This window comes from Mobula hypostoma, chromosome 9, assembly GCF_963921235.1.
Source record: "Mobula hypostoma chromosome 9, sMobHyp1.1, whole genome shotgun sequence".
Lineage (NCBI taxonomy): Eukaryota > Metazoa > Chordata > Chondrichthyes > Myliobatiformes > Myliobatidae > Mobula > Mobula hypostoma.
The window spans coordinates 62,078,447-62,096,464 of NC_086105.1; the positions used below are offsets into that span (position 1 = coordinate 62,078,447).

Here is an 18,018-nt window from a genome sequence, read left to right on the forward strand (position 1 = left end):
GGACGAGAAGTCAGAATACAGGGACATCCATCTAGAACAAAGATGAGGAGGAACTTCTTTAGCCAGAGAGTGGTGATCTTTGGAATTCATTGCCAAAGACGGCTGTGGAGGCCAAGTCGTTGGATATATTTAGACAAAATTTGCTGTTGAATGAAGCAGGCCAGGCAGCATCTATAGGAAGAGATACAGTCAACGTTTCGGGCTGAGACCTTACGTCACACTCCCTCAGATCCAACCGTCAGCTACTGGGCCCTCAGAGGCTCCATCTTCCTCTCACCCCAACCCTCCCCTCTCCACTGACACCGCCGGCCTCCCCCCTCCCCCCTCTGATCCCAGCTCGCAAGACTCCAGCCTTGAACTCCAGGCTGGGTCTTCACGTGCTGCTATTGTGACTCCCGTCTCCCCTTCCCCCACCACCACTGTGCAACCCCCTCTCCCTCACATTCCATCATCTACTCCTGGGCCCTCGGAGGCTCCTTCTTCCTCTCACCCCAACCCTCCCCTCTCCACTGACACCCCCAGCCTCCCTCCCCCTCCCCCCCTCTGATCCCACTTCTCATTTGAGCCGGGTCTTTACCATCCCCTCCGACCTTCAACTGTCTGAGGCAGAACGCTCTGTCCTTAGTAAGGGCCTCACCTTTGTCCCCCTTTGCCCACACCTCAGTGAGTTCCGCGTTTGCAATGAAACTGAACTCTTCTTCTGCCGGCTCCGTCTTTCAGCCTACTTCTTTGGCAAGGACTCTCCCACCCCCACCAATGATCCCTTCTCCCATCTTCAACCCTCCTTCTCTTCATGGACACTCTGCTCTGGTCTTCTGCCTGCTCTGGATCTCTTTATTGTTAACTGCTGACAGGATATCAACCATCTTGACTTCACCGCACCTCGTTCCCATTCCAACCTCGCTCCTACTGAACGCTCTGCTCTCCACCCCCTCTGCACTAATCCTAACCTTACTATAAAACCCGCCGATAAGTGGGGGTGCTGTTGTAGTCTGGTGTACTGACCTCTACGTTGCCGAGGCACAGCGACAACTCGCGGATACCTCCTCTTATTTACCCCTCGATCATGACTGCACGAAGGAGCACCAGGCCATTGTCTCCCACACCATCACTGACTTTATTCGCTTTTTATTTATGTCCTGATGAAGAGTCTTGGCCTGAAATATCAACTGTACCTCTTCCTATAGATGCTGCCTGGCCTGCTGCGTTCACCAGCAATTTTTGTGTGTGTTGCTTGAAATTCCAGCATCTGCATATTTCCTCTTTTTTGGATATATTTAAAGCAAGGTTGATAGGTTCATGATTAGTGAGGATGTCATGGGTTATGCGGAGAAGGCAGGAGGATAGGGTTCCAAGTCCTTGACCACATTTATTTATTTATTCAGAGATACAACTCAGTAACAGGACCTTCTGACACAATGAGCCCACAGCATCCCATTATACCCATGTGACCAATTAACCTTCTGATCTGTACATCTTTGGAATGTCAGAAGAAACAGGAGCACCCAGGGAAACTCACGGGGAGAACGTACAAACTCGTTACAGACAGCGGCTTGGGAAGAGCTAAAGCACGAGACTCCAATTAGATTGCTCTTACAAAGAAAAGGCACAAAGTGGAGGGGCCAAATAGCCTCCTCCTGACTTTAAGGCTCTATGATTCTCGTACACTTGTTACCTAAAATGCAAATGTAATCTAAGCAGTGTGGGCTCATTGTGCCAGAAGGTCCTGTTACTGTGTTGTATCTCTAAATAATAAATAAATCTGGTCAAGGAATTGGAACCCTATCCTCCTGCCTTCTCCACATAACCCATGACATCCTCACTAATCAGGAACCTATCAACCTCACTCTAAATATCTCCAATGACTCCACAGCCACCCATGACCAGAGTCGTTTCTACTTCCTGAGGAGACTGAGGTCCTTTGGAGTGTGCAGGCCTCTCCTTCACATGTTCCACCAGTCTGTTGTCACTATTACAATCTTCTATGCGTTGGTATTCTGGGGCAATGGCATCAACACAGGTGATGCCACCAGGCTCAATAAACTGATCAGAAAGGCTGGCTCAGTTATAGGAGTTAAACTGGACACACAGGAGAGTGTGGTAGAACAAAGGACCCTCCGGAAAATTCTGGCAATTCTGGACAATGTTTCTCACCCTCTGTATGCCACCTTGGCTGAACAGGGGAGCACTTTTAGTAGTAGACAAAGACAACTGCGCTGCTCCAAGGATGGCTATATGAGGTCATTCTCACCCTCGGCCATTAGGCTCTATAAATGAGTCAACCTATAGCCTGGGAAGTGATGACTACCCCCCCCCCCCCCACCATCGTTAGACTGGTAGTGGTAACTTATTTTTTTTATTCTTTCTTACTTCTCTTCTAATATTTGTATATCTGTACACTTGTAAAGCTACTGTGACACTGTAATTTCCTTTGGGATCAATAAAGTATCCATCTATATAAATATTACATATTACATCTTTATTATGGATAATCAGATTTAAAGAAAAATAATGACCGTCACATTTGGTCAGGTCTCAGTGTGATAAATTAGATATCAAGGTCACAGAGAAGGTGCAAAGGAAGGTGAAAAAAATTAGAAGTTGTCCTGATTTAAAAAGTTGAGCAGCCAAGATTCTTTCCTTTGGAAAAGAGAAGAGAGTGCTCTAATGGAGTTTGCAGGATAGATGTGAAGAAGATCACTGGTGGCAGAAAATTAAAATTACACTGAAGGAAAAGCCACAAACAAACCCAGCAAGGAAATCAGGAAAAACACCTTGATGCTGAGGGGGATGAGAAGACAGAACAGGAATGGCAGAGACGAAGAGCAAAAGATTATCATAGCTTAAGCTTCATTTATTTGTCACATTTAGGAATCATTAAGGTTTTTAAACAAACAAGGCAGAGATTGAAGTGGAGAGATTAGATCAGCTTTATTTCTCACAGCTACACAAAAATATATAGCAAATTCGGTCACTTGCGTCAAATCAAATCAGGGAAGGTTATGCAAGTGTTGCCATGTTTCCGGTGCCAACATAGCACGCCCACAGCTCAGTAGCCCTACCACATGTGGGATGAAGCCAGAGCACCTAGAGGAAACCCGTGTAGTCACAGGGAAAATGTAGAAACTCCTTACAGAGAGCGGTGGGAATTGAACCCTGACTACTGGTACTGTCAAGCATTACACTAACCCCTCTACTACGGCGCCACTTTAGGGGGAACCGCTAACAAATCAGGAGAAACCCATTTACTCTGAGGGTGGTGAAAATATAGATCTGACACTAGTGGAGACTAGGAGAGGTGAATAGCAAAGGTAGATGCATTGGGTTATGGATAAACTCCGGGAAGAGATTGGTGACAGAGAACATACTGTGCATGGCCCAATTCACTTAAAGTAAATGGACTGAATCTGTGCTGAAATACCGATATACCATGGTGCTGGCTTTCCATGCTATCTGGTTTTCTTCTAGCACTGAGAGAGGGGGAAGGGGATGGAGCTGAGGCAGGGTTGGAACTGACTAAGCAGGTTGAAGAGGTCATCCAATTTAAGTGCCCATTTAAAAGTCAGCCTGGCTTCCTGTTTTGACACTTCTCAATGAGTACATTCAGCAACAATCATTGTTTCACAATAGCCTGTGCAGAATGTACTATCTCAATTTTTGACGACTTTACACTTTCAATGCTGGTGAACCCTGAGTGCAGAACCTAGAACGTCAGCAGGGACCCAGAGCGGGGAAAAAAATTGTTTGTGGGCACCTCAGCATTGGCTACTTTGCTGGGTCAATTTGGTTTACAGTTCTAAACATGTTAATAACCAACCCATGTTAATTCCTTACTACTTCAGCAGATTTTGATGTTAATTTTCGCAGGGTAGCTTTGGTGGTGTTGCCTGTGAGAAATGTGCAAAAGACAACTCATTTGGACCCAACTGCACTTCTGGTGAGTATTATAATGTAGCAAAAGGTCAAGTAACGAATTAAACCAAGCATAGTTATTGACATGGGTATCAACGTATGGGGATTAGAAACAAGAAGTAATAGTTTTAAGGTGAGAGGAAGTCATTTTAAAGGGGATCTGAGGGGTAAGGTTTTACGTACAGAAAGTCGTTGGGAACTGGAATACACTGCCAGAGGAAGAGGTGGAATTAGATACAATCACCACGTTTAAGAGGCACTTAGGTATTTAAATAAACAAGGCAGGGATAGTCCAAATGGAAAGATTAGATTAACTTTTTTTGTCACATGTATACTTAAGTGTACAGTGAAATGCGTTACTCACATCAAATCAATGAGGATTGTGTGCTGGGGGGGCAGCCCGCAAGTGTTGCCACGCTTTCAACACCAGCATAGCACGCCCACAGCTCACTAACCCTAACCCGTACAACTTTGGAATGTGGGAGGAAACTGGAGCACCCGGAGGAAACCCACACGGTCATGAGGAGAATGTACAAACTCCTCATAGACAGTGTGGGGGGGGGGTGCGGAAATTGATCCACAATCGGTGAAGCATTTGCGTTAACCGCTATGCTACCAGGCTGCCCACAGGTGGAATAGCTCCAGTGAACATAAAACATTTGAAAAATATTTTTCCTTCATTCCCTTTGGGTTTGCAGTGGTCCACGGGCAGTGACACTACAGTGATTGACGATATGAAGGTTATCTGTTAAAGTTCTGAGTCTATAAGACTGGAGAAGCAACATAATGTTTCCTGTGTAAATTGACTCGAGAATTCTCCTCTCTTCTGTTTTCAGTGTGTGACTGCCTTCATGGGGACTGCAACAGTGGAATTAATGGTGATGGGACATGTGCATGTTACTCAGCTTACATGGGAGATAAGTGTGACGAGCGTAGGTATTTCAGAAGGATTTCTTACATCACATGTTGTACAGTGAACAAACTCTTGTGTGCCAGTACTTATTTTACCCTGGGAATGAATTAACTGGCATCAAACAGTGTCTCAGGCTGATTCGGATTCAGGTATTTAGACAATGAGACTATAATGTGTACAGATTTATGTGTCTGGATGGTTAATTTGAAAACAAACAGCACGAGCAAAAGTTTTGATTTGAGATTAAATTAACCACTTTTATATTAATGTTAAGTATTCAAGTTCAGATAAAGCAAGGGAGAATTTTAAAAGTTCAAAGATTCATTGTATTGTCAAAGTATGCATGTACAATACAACTCTGATAGTTGTCTTCTCCAGACAGCCATTACTTACAGAAAGAGCATGGGTCTTGAGGAGAGAAAAGACACCAACTCCCCCCACCCCCCGCACAAAAAAGTGAAAAGAAACAAAACTCGCAGATCCAAAAAAAATCATCCTATGAGCAAAAAACAACCATAATAACAATCCCCGACCCCTCACTCGCAGAAAAGAACAGTGACAGTAGTAGTTAGTATCAAACTTGTTGAGCTTTCAGAATCAGAATCAGGTTTATTATCAGTTACATGTGCTGTGAATTTTTGTTTTGCGGCAGCAGTACATACAGTGCCTATAAAAAGTATTCACCCCCTTGGAAGTTTTCATGTTTTGTCGTTTTACAACTTTGAATCACAGTGGATTTAATTCACTTTTTTTTGACACTGATCAACAGAAAAAAGACTCTTTCACATCAAAGTGAAGACAGATCTCTACAAAGTGATCTAAATTTATTACTATTATAAACACAAAATAATTGATTGCTTAATTACTCACCCCCTTCAAGTCAGTATTTAGTAGATGCGCCTTTGGCAGCAATTAAAGCCTTGAGTCTGTGTTGGTAGGTCTCTAATAAGTTTGCACATCTGGACACTGCAGTTTTTCCCCATTCTTCTTTAAAAAAACTGCTCAAGCTCTGTCAGATTGCATGGGGATCGTCAGTGAGCAGCCCTTTTCAAGTCCAGCCACAAATTCTCAATTGGATTGAGGTCTGGACTCTGACTTGGCTACTCCAAAATATTAACTTTGTTGTTTTTAAGCCTTTCCTGTATAGCTTTGGCTTTATGCCTGGGGTCATTGTCTTGCTGGGGAAAAATATCTTCTCCCAAGTCACAGTTCTCTTGCGGACAGCATCAGATTTTCCTCCAGGAGTTCCCTGTATTTTGCTACATTCATTTTACCCTCTAACTTCACAAGCTTTCCAGGGCCTGCTGCAGTGAAGCATCCCCACAGCATGATGCAGCCACCACCATGCTTCATGGTAAGGATGGTGTGCTTACGCCAAACACAGCATTTAGTCTGTTGGCCAAAAAGCACAATTTTGGTTTCATCAGACCACAGAACCTTCTTCCAGCTGACTTCAGAGTCTCCCACATGCCTTCTGGCAAGTCTAGCTGAGATTTCATGTGAGTTTTCTTTCAACAGTGGCTGTCTCTTTGCCAAATTACTGTACTGTACAAAAGTCTCAAGCACATATATAGTTAGGATGCCTAAGACTTGTTCACAGAACTGCATATGTCAATGCGGAGCGCAGAGTGAGTTTGTAAATCTGGCAGGAGTAAAAGGTGTTCGGTTTGGCAAGGGTGCAGTGCGTGGAAGGGGTGTGGGACAGGTGGCAGAGGAGCGCAAAGGGTTGGGGGTGGCATGGGTACAGACTCACCCAACCCTGAAACACCAGGCAAGTAATTTGTTTCCAAATAATTGGTTTATTGATCATTACAGTTTGTCTCTCTGGTGCTTTTCCCTCCCTTTCCCTTTTCCCAACCATGATTCCCCTCTCCCTGCCCCCTTCCCACTCTCAGTCCACAATAGAGACCCATATCAGAATCAGGCTTATCATCACTCACATATGCCATGAAATTTGCTTCTATTTGTGGCCACAGTACAATGTAATACATAAACTTACTACAGTATTGTGCAAAAGTCTTAGGCACATATATATATAGCTGGCCTAAAACTTTGCACAGTACTGTATATAAACATCAAATTAAATAAGCAGTGCAAAAAGAGAGCAAGAGAGCTTTATACAAAGTTCAATTTCATGCCTTGTAACTACATTAACCAAGTGGCAAATGGAGCTCAGGTTGAAGAGGGTCTCTGCTAAGGAATGCCCCCTCAGATCGAGGAGGGCCACTCCAGGCAATGGTCCTCAGATCAAAGAAGGCCACAGGGAACCTCTGGGAAGTGGCAAACTCATTGTAATAAGTGCCAGCATTAGCTCTCTCTTCAGCAGTCTCACCTCAGCGTCAGATTTCAGTCTAGTGGTTTCTGGTCTGATTTTTGCAGGGGTGACGAGGAGGGCTGTACTATTGAAGGTGACTTTTTTGAATGAATCTTTGGAGCAAGTTCTGTCTTCTTTCGTGAACACAGAAAACTTCCATTCCATATATTTCTTCTCCCCAATATCATCTTAAACAATACTATAGTTTTTAAACAAATTTTTTCTTGCATAAAAATGATGACTGACATGTTTTCTACTTCATTTTAATGACTTCACTGAAAAGGTACACAATTGTCTTTGTAAAACTCGTTGCAATATCCAGAAGATACATCGCTAACTACAGAAAAGCAAATTCCCTAACGAAGGATTTTTATAACTGTAGAGCACTACAGCACAGAAACAGGACCTTTGGCCCATCTGCTCTGTGCTGAACTATTTTTCTGCCTAGTCCTATCGACCTGCACCTGGACTATAGCCCTCCATATCCCTCTCATCCATGTACTTATCGAAATTTCTATCAAATGTTGAAATCATGTTCCATATCCACTTCCACTGGCAGCTCATTCCACATTTTCACCACTCTCTGAGTGGAGTTGCCCCGCAGATCCCCTTATGTGGGGCGGCACAGTACTGTAGTGGTTATTGTAACACTATTACAGTGCCAGTCCTGGTTCAATTCCCGCTGCTGCCTGTAAGGAGTTTGCATGTTCTCCCTGTGGCCATGTAGATTTCCTCCAGGTGCTCCTGTTTCTTCCCACATTCCAAAGAATACAGGTTAGTAAGGTTAATTGGTCACATGGGTGTAATTGAAAGGCGGGATGCGTTATGCTGGAAGGGCATGTTACCGTTCTGAATGTATATCTAAATTTTAAAAAACATAAATTGGAAAAAAAACTAAATACTTCTCTTTTTACCCCTAACTCATGACCTCTAGTTCTAGTCTCACCCAACCTCAGTGGGGAAAGCCTGCTTGCATTTATTCTATCTATACCCCTCTTAATTTAGTCTACCTCTATCAAATCTCCCCTCATCCTCCTATGCTTCAGGGAATGAAGTTCTGAACTATTCAGCCTTTCCCTATAAATCAGGTCCTCAACAACTGGCAACATCCTGTACTCTCTATACTCTTTTAAAATATCTTTCCCGTCCTCCAAGAAGATCACGACCTTGTCATAGGTTTTGGAGGCTTGTGGCCTCAATGATCCCAGGGAACTATGTTGGCTGGAGTCAGGGCCTTGCGCCTTGACTCTTGGTAGGGTCACCCGTGCCAAACAGGTCAAAGGGTAGAGGCCAGATGAAGAGTGGTTCACTGGTCCTCCAAGTTCAGGGGTTCAGGGGCTAACAACCCTGACCAGTCAAAAAAAAATAGACTGAGATGAGCATGGAATGAGATCCCAAAAACTAAAAGGCAATTTTTCTTTACGATGCTTTAGTGAGCCAAGAACATCTTTTACAATTGTTGTCACTTTTTTTACAATAAAGTTCCAGAGTTAATTAAGTGAATTTAATTCCCCTAACTTTCATAGTGTTCAGATTCCTATCGCCCAATCGATCACTCAGGTTCTTTGATTTCTAGCCCAGGGACAAAACCACTGTGTTTCCAAATCAATTAACTTTCAAGAAAAGTCAAAATCAAAGTAAATTTCTGATCAAAGTATGTGTATGTCACCGTTTACTACACTGAGATTCATTTTCTTACAGGCATTTATTGGAAAATAAAGAAATTCAATAGAACTTATGAAAATCTATTCATAAACTAAGACTTTCAAACAACCAGTGTGCAAAAGAAGACAAATTGTGTAAATTGTGTAAAGAGAAAAAATAAGAGCATAATACTGAGAACATGAATTGTAAAGTCCTGTAGCTTGGGGAATCAGTTCAGACTTGGGGAGAGTGAAGTTATCCACGCTGGTTTAGGAGCCTGATGCTTGAAGGGTAATAGCTGTTCTTGAACTTGTTAGTTTAGGACCTAAGGCTTCTGTACCTCCTGCCCTATCGTGGTTGTGAAAAGAGGGCATGGCTTGGATGGTGGGAGTCCTTGATAATGGACGCTCCTTTTTTGTGGCACCACCCTTTGTCAATGTGTTCAATGGCAGAGAGTGTTTTGTCTGGGATGGACTAGGCTGTATTCTGAGTCCCGATGAAGGGTCTCAGCCCAAAACATCGACTGTTTACTCTTTTCTATAGATGCTGCCTGGCCTGCTGAGTTCCTTCGATATTTTGTGTTTGTTGCTTGGATTTCCAGCAGCTGCAGATTTTCTCTTGTTTGTGACTTTCTGTTCCTAGGCACTGGTGTTTCCCTACCAGGCCATGATTCAACCAGTCAAATTACTCTCCACTGTGCATCTTTTGAATTTTGTCAAAGTTTCAAAGTTTTAAATGACATGCAAAATCTTTGCAAACTTCTAAGAAAGTAGAGGTGCAAGGAGGTGAATTTTAAATCCTGACTTAAATGCAGAGAGGCTGAAAGAGAGGTGCAGAAGTTGGTGATGTAGGTCTGCAAGACAACAGAAACTATGCAAGAATACTCATAATTCTATATGGCAATACTGCTGTGGTTTCAACACGTTTCTCTTGACCTTTCTTAAGCTATCCCAGCTTGTCGAGCTTTGCAGTGTCCTGAAAATAGCAGATGCTCTGAGGATGCAAAGACTGGAAAGTTGGCGTGTGACTGCTTACCTGGTTACGAGAAGATGGGGAATGGACAGTGCGAGCGTGAGTGTTGTTTGTTCTATAAGGGAAATAGTTTAATTCCCCTGTTAAAAATAATTGCCCTTCCGTATGTTGGTATGTCTACTGGAAAATTAGTAAAATGAGTTTATTATTGTCACATGTACCAAGGTTCAGTAAAAAACTTGGTTTTGCATGCCGTTTTTATAGATCAATTCATTACAACCGAACATTGGGGTAGTACAATGGCATAACAATAGCAGAATGCAAAATAAAGTGTTACAGTCATGGAGAAAGTGCAGTACAGGTAGACAACAAGGTGTAAGATCATAATAAGGTTGATTGTGAGGTTAAGAGTCCATCTTATTGTTCTAGGGAGCTGTTTAATAATCTTATAACAGCAGGATAGAAGCTGTCCTTTATCCTGATGGTATGTGCTTTCAGGCTTTTGTATCTTCTGCCTGAAGGAGGAAACGAGAGAATGTACAGGTTGGGTGGAGTCTTTGATTGCCTGCTTTGTTGAGGTAGCAAGAAGTATAGATAAAGTACTGAGTGGTGTTCAAAACTCTCTGCGGTTATTTACGGCCCCAGGGAGAGCAGTTGGTATACCAAGCTGTGAAGCACCCATACAAGATGTATTCTATGATGAATCAGTTAAACATTGATGAAAGCCAAAGGGATATGCAAAATTTCTTTAGCCTCCTGAGGAAATAGGGGTACTAGTGAGCTTTCATTGCCATGGCGTCCATGATAAGACCATAAGATCATAAGACATAGGAGCAGAATTAGGCCAATTGGCTCATCGAGTCCGCTCTACCATTTCATCGTGGCTGATTTAATATTCCTCTCAACCCCTTTCTCCTGCCTTCTCCCTGTAACCTTTGATGCCCTTACTAATTAGAAGCCTATCACTCTCTACTTTGAAACAATGACTTGGCCTCCACTGCCTTCTGTGGCAATATATTCCACAGATTCACCCCTTCTGGCTAAAGAAATTCCTCTTCATCTCTGTTCTAAAGGGAAGTCCTTCTCTTCAGAGGCTGCACCCTCTGCTCCTAGACTGTACCACTGTTGGAAGGATTTCCACACCACTCTATTTAGGCTTTGCAATATATTCGGTAGGTATATGATTGAATCAAGACAGGTTATACTGAGGAATCTGAAACTTTGAACTTCAGAATCATAGATGCAAACAGCAGCATGTTTTTATTTGGTATTTGTGCTAGAGCACAAAGTAATGTAAACCCATACAAGGGAAGTAACTGTTCTCTGAAAAGGTGCCAGTGTTTCTCTTGACGTGTGGTGAATTAAAATTTAACATGACCTAAAGCAATAAACCCTAACTAATAATAAACTGTTTCTTTCCTTCACCAGCAATTAATCCATGTCTTCAAAATGCCTGTGGTCCTAATTCTGTGTGTATCTACGTCGGCCCCAATTCTTTCACCTGCAGATGTCAAGAAGGTTACCAGGGCGACGGCCAGATCTGCCTACCCATCAACCCATGTCAGAAAAATTTTGGGAACTGCCCCACAAATTCAACGGTTTGCCAATACGATGGCCCAGGAAAGGTTGGTTCTCGTCCTCGATTGCCACAAGCTTAGAGTGATGAAGCACCACAGCAGACCTTTTGGCCCATCAAGTCATGCCAACCCATTTTTTTTTGCTTAGTTACATCTGACTGCTCTTGTACCACAGCTCTCCAAACCCCTCCCATCCATCTACCTATCCAGCCTTCTCTTAAATGTTGTAATTGGACCCACATACAAGTTTCCCCCGCTATCTGAAGGTAGAGCATTCCTATGAAGCTGTTCGTAAGCCAAAATGGTGTAAAGCGAAGAAGCAATTACCATTAATTCATATGGGAAAAAATTCTGAGTGTTCCCAGACCCAAAAGATAACCTACCAAATCATACCGAATAGCATGTAAAACCTAAAATAACACTAACATATAGTAAAAGTGGGAATGATATGATAAATACACAGCCTATATAAAGTACAAAATAATGTATGTACAGTATAGTTTCACTTAACAGAATTGGGAAGATTTAGCGAAAACTGATTTGTAGAAAAAAATCGGCACGTACACGCATGCGCACACACCTGCCCGCACAAGGCTTCACCGCCATGGTAGTCTTTCCCAGGGTGTGTGTTCGTCCATCATCGTCAATGAAGACCTCGACACCATTAGTCAAATGATGATGGTGTCGAGACTAGCACTTGATTTGCATTTAAGTGAGGGAGAGTTGCGCAGCGTCAGCCTCACTCTCTCTTCCCAATTCCCATCTGGATCCAGTGGCAAGACAGAGTCGAGACAGCTGGAGATGGGACTAGGCGCAGTGGATGACCAGGACGTCTTCTGTGTCTTGTTCTGCTCTACACGTTCCAAACACTTGCAGAGATCGCCTTCTTGACCATTGGACCTTCCATTGGTCTCGTCCGCTCAATCCGCCGGAGTCTGTCTTCACATGCTGGGATAGACAACTCCCTATCTCACCGAGGGTTTGAGACCCGTTGGCTACCCTCACCTGGTTTAGCCGGCTTGTCGTAGCCGCTGCCCGGGGTGTGGCCGCTGTCGCAAGCAAACAGCTACTGAGAGCCACAGGTGAGAGCTAAGTGCCAGGTGGGGACCAAAGGTGGACTAACCGCCTTGAAAAGGACGCGACATGTTCCCCCACCAGAGGTGCTACCCCTCCCTGGCACCCCATACACCCCCTTTCTCAGGCTAAACACAAGTTTAAATCGGGCGTCTTTCTTCGTAAAAGTGAAAATCTTCTTTCAGTTAGCGAAAACAGGTACTAATGTAGGTCTTTGGTAAAAGCGAAGTGGCATAAAGCGAACGTTCGTAAAGCGGGGGACACCTTTACACCATTTCCATACTCACACCACCCTCTGAGTGAAGAAGATTCCCCTCAGGCGCCCCTTGAGTATTTCACCTTTCACCCTTAACCCATAACCTCTAGTTCTAGTCTCGCCCAACGAAAGGGGAAACAAAAGCCTGTATGTATCTACAAACCCTTTCATGCTTGCTGAAAATCTTTCCTCAAGGGCGAATGGGGATGAGCAATGAATGGTGGCCAGTACTGCCAAAATCCCCCAAAAAATTAACTAGTAAATGAAAATCTATTCACCTGCAACAATGCCATCAACACCGCTTTTATAAGGTGCCTCCGATTCAATTATATATCCGACAGCAGATCATGGGGGCAATAAAAAATAGTATTTGATCTCCATGCTGCATAAGGAGATACTGTCAGATGTTACATGTTCCCCCTACCTCCCTAAGACATGCAAGTTAGTAGGTTAATCGGCCACAATAATCTGACCCTAGGTGGTAGAATCTGTGGGTGGGTTTGGGGGTCTTCATAGAAATGTAGGGAGAAAGATAGGTGGAAGTTTATGGGGTATGTAGAAGGGAAGGGTTAGGCAGATCGTCAGAATCAGAATTAGGTTTAGTATCCTGACATATGCTGAGTAATTTGTTGTTGTATACATGTATATATAAATTAAATTAAAAGAGTAGTGCAAAACGAGAGCAAACATAGTGAGGTCATGTTCATGGGTTCAGAAATCTGACAGTGGAAGGGAAGAAGCAAACTCTAAAAGATTGAGCATGTGTCTTTGGGCTCCTGTACCTCCTCTCTGATGATAGTAATGAGAAGAGGGCGTGTCCTGAGTAATGGATGCCGCCATTTTGAGGCAACTCCTTTTGAAGGTGTCCTCGATGAACGTGGAGTAGAATCATAGAGGGTTAGGCCCTTTTAACCATATGGTGCATAACAAACTATTACTCTACCTAGTCCTATGGACTTGCCACTGGACCATAGCCCTCCATACCTCTCCTATTCATGTACTTATCCAAATTTCTTTTTAAATGTTGAAATCAAACCTATCCACACCACTTCCACTGGCAGCTCATTTCACACTCTCATCTCCCTCCGAATGAGTAAATACCTCCTTGTGTTCCCCTTAAACATTTCACCTTTCACCCTCAACCCATAACCTCTAGGTTGAAAGGTTGGGATAACTTTGTAGGTCAAAGGGTCTGTACTGTTCTATGTTCTGTGTTCCAATAAGGTCTGGTCCCAGTGAGTCTATGTGGACCAACTTGAATTAATCCCTTTTTTTTCCCATACCTATTTCCATGTTGGATGAATGTATGATCAGAAACTTGATCAAAGGTTTAGCTCTACGAAGAGCTTTTTGAAAAAGGAAAGAAGGGAGGAAAGGTTTAGGGAGAGGGTTCCAGAACATAGAGCAGTTGCAACTGAGAGCCTGTCTGCTTTTGGCAGTATGGTTAAATTGACAACCGATCGAGAGTATAGCAAAGGTTACAGATAGAGAAATGGGCAAAGCTAAGGAAGAAATTTGAGAGCGAGCGAGAATGAAAATTTTAAAACTGAGGTCAATTTCTTCTTATAATAATAATATGGAAAGAGGCACTTCATCCCATTGAATACATACTGGATCCCAGATAAGCAATGACGTTGGACCATTTCCCATTCCCCCACCTCCTCATGCAGCTCATTCGCTCTCATACATGTCCATCAAAACCGCTTTGATTTTTTTTTGCCAGTGAGGGGTATTGAAGGGATATTAACAGTGGCCAGATAACTTGCTTTGATATCTGGGAGGAAGGCAGAGTAACAGGAGGAAATCAACAGTTACAAACTCCACAGGAATACCACTCAATCATCTCCAGGTCCTAGACCTAGGAAACAACACACTAACTACTCTGCCACAAACCCTTAGATTGAAGATTAAAGATTAGCTTTATTTGTCACATGTACATTGAAACATCAGAATATACAGTGACATGCATCATTTTGCGTTCACATCAAATCAGCAAGGATTGTATGGGGTCAACCCATAAGTGCAGCCACACTTCCACACATATCACGCCCACAATTCACTAACCCTAAGCTGGACATCTTTGGAATGTGGGAGAAAACCAGAGCACCCGGAGGAAATCTATGCAGTCACGAGGAGAACGTACAGACAGCAACGGGTATCAAACCTCGACTGGCGATCGCTGGTTGGCACCGTAAAGCTACACTGCCGTGTTGCCCTCTTAGGGAGGAGATGCGCCCAAAGGGAAGTTATATGGATGGTAGAACTTTAGATGAACTAAGTTTTGTTTAATTCATGGCGCATCATCAGTCAAAAGAGCTCAGGAATTTTAACTTTGGAAGTTAAAGTAAGTGTTAATAGTTTAAGTAGTTGCAATGAAACAGTGCTTCAGTCTATTGATATATACACTCAGTGGCCACTTTATTAGGGGCACCCATACTCCTGCTCGTTAATGCAAATTTCTAATCAGCCAACCATGTGCCAGCAACTCCATGCATAAAAGCATGCAGACATGGTCAAGAGGTTCAGTTGTTGTTCAGACCAAAAATTTGAGTGGGGAAGAAATGTGACCTAAGTGACTTTGACTGTGAAATAATTGTTGGTGTCAGACAGGGAGGTATGAGTATCTCAGAAACTGCTGATCTCCTGGGATTTTCACGTACAACAATCTCTGGAGTTTACAGAGAATGGTGCAAAAACAGTAACACCCAGTGTGTGGCAGTTCGATGGGCAGAAATGCCTTGTTAATGAGCGAGGTCAGAGAAGACTGGTCAGACTGGTGGAGCTGACAGGAAGGAAGGTGACAGCAACTCAGTTAACCACTCCTCACAACAGTGGTGTGCAGGAGAGCATCTCTGAACACGCAAAACATTGAGCCTTGAAATGGATAGGACACAACAGCATCAGACTATGAATGTACAATCAGTGGCCATTTTATTAGGTACAGGAGGTCGCTGCCACATTGTTTCCATGTAAAAAGAGAATAGAACTACCTTCATGCCAGCCCTGCAATAGCGTCTTTCTTTTTTCTCTTTCAGTCTCACTGTGAGTGTCTGGAAGGTTATGAGAACTTGGAGCCGGGAAGAGGGTGCAGTATGTCTGACATCTGCTTGACCAGCAACCCCTGTGATAAGAATGCCAACTGTATCACCATCAGACCAGGACAGATTGAGTAAGGAGCCAAGTAAATGATGGGTGTAGGGGGACAAGGAACTATTGGAAGGTCTGTAGCTGATTTAAGCTGGTACGGTGTGCGTCATTTTCCCTCCTGCACTATGCCTAGCCAGATGTTAATGGCCTGAGAGCACTGGAAGCAATTGGCTGACCAGGATGCTGGAAGGGTTGTAACCTCTCACATTCACTAGGCTGAGTCACTGGAATGGCACATCCAATAGACTGTGGGGCAACATGCAAAGTGCTGGAGGAACTCAGAAAATCAGGCGGTACCTACAGAGGGGAATGAACAGCTGACATATTGGGCCAAGATCGTTCATCAGGACTGGAGAGGAAGGGGACAGAAGACAGAATAAGAAGGTGGGGAGGGGAGGAGAAAGAGTACAAACTGGGAGGTGAAAGGTGAGACCAGGTGAGGGGGAAGGTGAGTGGGGTGAAGCGAGAAGCTGGGAGGTGAAAGGTGAGACCAGCTGAGGGGAAGGTGAGTGGGGTGAAGCGAGAAGCTGGAAGGTGAAAGGTGGAAGAGGTAAAGGGCTGAAGAAGAAATCTAATAGGAGAGGACAGTGGACCATGAAAGAAAAGAGGAGAACCAGAGAGAGTTGATGGGTAGGTGAGGAGAAGAGGAGGAGTGAGAGGGGAACTGGAATGAGAGATGGAAAAAGTAGCATTGAAGAAATAGGAGTCACCTGCCAACTTGTACTCCTTCCCCTTCCCCACATTTTTCTGGCTTTTGTCCGTTTCGTTTCCAGTCCTGATGAACCATCTCAGCCAGAAACTTTAACTGTTTATTCCCCTCCATAAATCCTCCCTGCCTTGTTGAGTTCCTCCAGCATTTTGGGTGTTTCCAGTATCTCTTGCAATGAGGTGGGAAATGGGATTACCCACTTTTCTGGTCATTCTAGACAATAAAGAACAACCTCCTTTGTATTGTAAAATAATTTTGATTCTACGATTCTAAAACCTAATACAACCTCTGAATGCCATACCCAGGTGTACCTGCAATGAAGGTTATACAGGTGATGGTGAAGACTGCTATGGTAACATCATGGAGCGAATCAATGACCTAAACACCCAACCTGGTGGACGATGGGAGGGGCAAGTAACAACAGCCATGTTGCTTTTTGGTAATTTATTTTTCTCTTGATTTCTTGCAGTTTGAGCTTTCAGAACAATCTTCAGTTAAAAATGTCTGGGTGGATATTTGCCCTTGGTTATTTGTTTGGTCTCTGCCACTTTCCAAAGACTTGCAATAGGCTCCCACCACATTTATGGTTGGAGTCCAATCGATCCCTTAATCCCCATGAGAAATACGCTGGTTAGTAAGGGTTAGCAAGTTTGCAGGTGACATGAAGGTTGATGGAGTTATAGATAATGAAGAAGGTTGTTGTAGATTACAATGGGACATTGATTTGCTGCAGTGCTGGACTGAGAAGTGGCAAATGGAGTCCAATGCAGAGAGGTGTGAAATGATTCACTTTGGAAAGTCAAACTTGACAGCAGAATACAAGGTTAATGGCAGGTTTCTTAGCAATGTGGAGGAACCGAGAGATCTTGGGGATCCACAACCATATTTCCCTTAAAGATTCCGTGCAAGTGGATAGGGTTGTTAGGAAGTTGTATGATGTGCTGGTCTTCATTAGTCAGGAAAATGAGTTCATGAGCTGTGAGATAATGTTACAGTGCTATAAAACTCTGGACATACCATACTTAGAATACAGTGTTTCGTTCTGGTCATCTCATTATAGGAAGGATGTGGAAGATTTAGAGAGGGTGCAGTGGAGATTTATCAGAATGCTGCCTGGATTAGAGAACATGTCATATGAGGTTAGGTTGAGCAAGCTAGGCCTTATCTGTCTGGAGAGGAGGATGAGAGGTAACTTGATAGAGGTATACAAGATGATAAGAGGCATAGATCAAGTGAACAGCCAGAGAATTTTTCCAACGTTGAAGTGGCTAATATGAGGGGGCATAATTTTAAAGTGATTGGAGGAAAGTATAAGGGGGTTGGTTGTGATGAGAGACTAGACAAGAATGGTTAGGACCAAAGTGCTGGAGTATCCGAGACTGGAATCGAGACACGATACAAGACTGAAACAGAAATAGGATTCTAAATAAGACACTAGATGAGAATCTAAAGTTGAGATGATGATTGAGCACCGAACCCGAGTTCAGGTGCTCTTTAACT

The 18,018-nt window shown here is 43.5% G+C and overlaps 1 protein-coding gene across 6 annotated transcripts in view; it reads left to right on the forward strand.

The window, feature by feature from the left end:
• stab2 (stabilin 2) overlaps window positions 1-18,018 on the forward strand; it is a 215,217-nt gene that overhangs the window by 16,636 nt on the left and 180,563 nt on the right. For all 6 annotated transcript variants that reach the window (XM_063058388.1, XM_063058389.1, XM_063058392.1 and 3 more), the window contains 6 exons: window positions 3,868-3,937; window positions 4,749-4,844; window positions 9,729-9,854; window positions 11,184-11,380; window positions 15,698-15,831; window positions 16,824-16,957. In XM_063058388.1, the coding sequence (XP_062914458.1) occupies window positions 3,868-3,937; window positions 4,749-4,844; window positions 9,729-9,854; window positions 11,184-11,380; window positions 15,698-15,831; window positions 16,824-16,957 (757 nt within the window). The remainder of the gene's footprint in view (window positions 1-3,867; window positions 3,938-4,748; window positions 4,845-9,728; window positions 9,855-11,183; window positions 11,381-15,697; window positions 15,832-16,823; window positions 16,958-18,018) is intronic.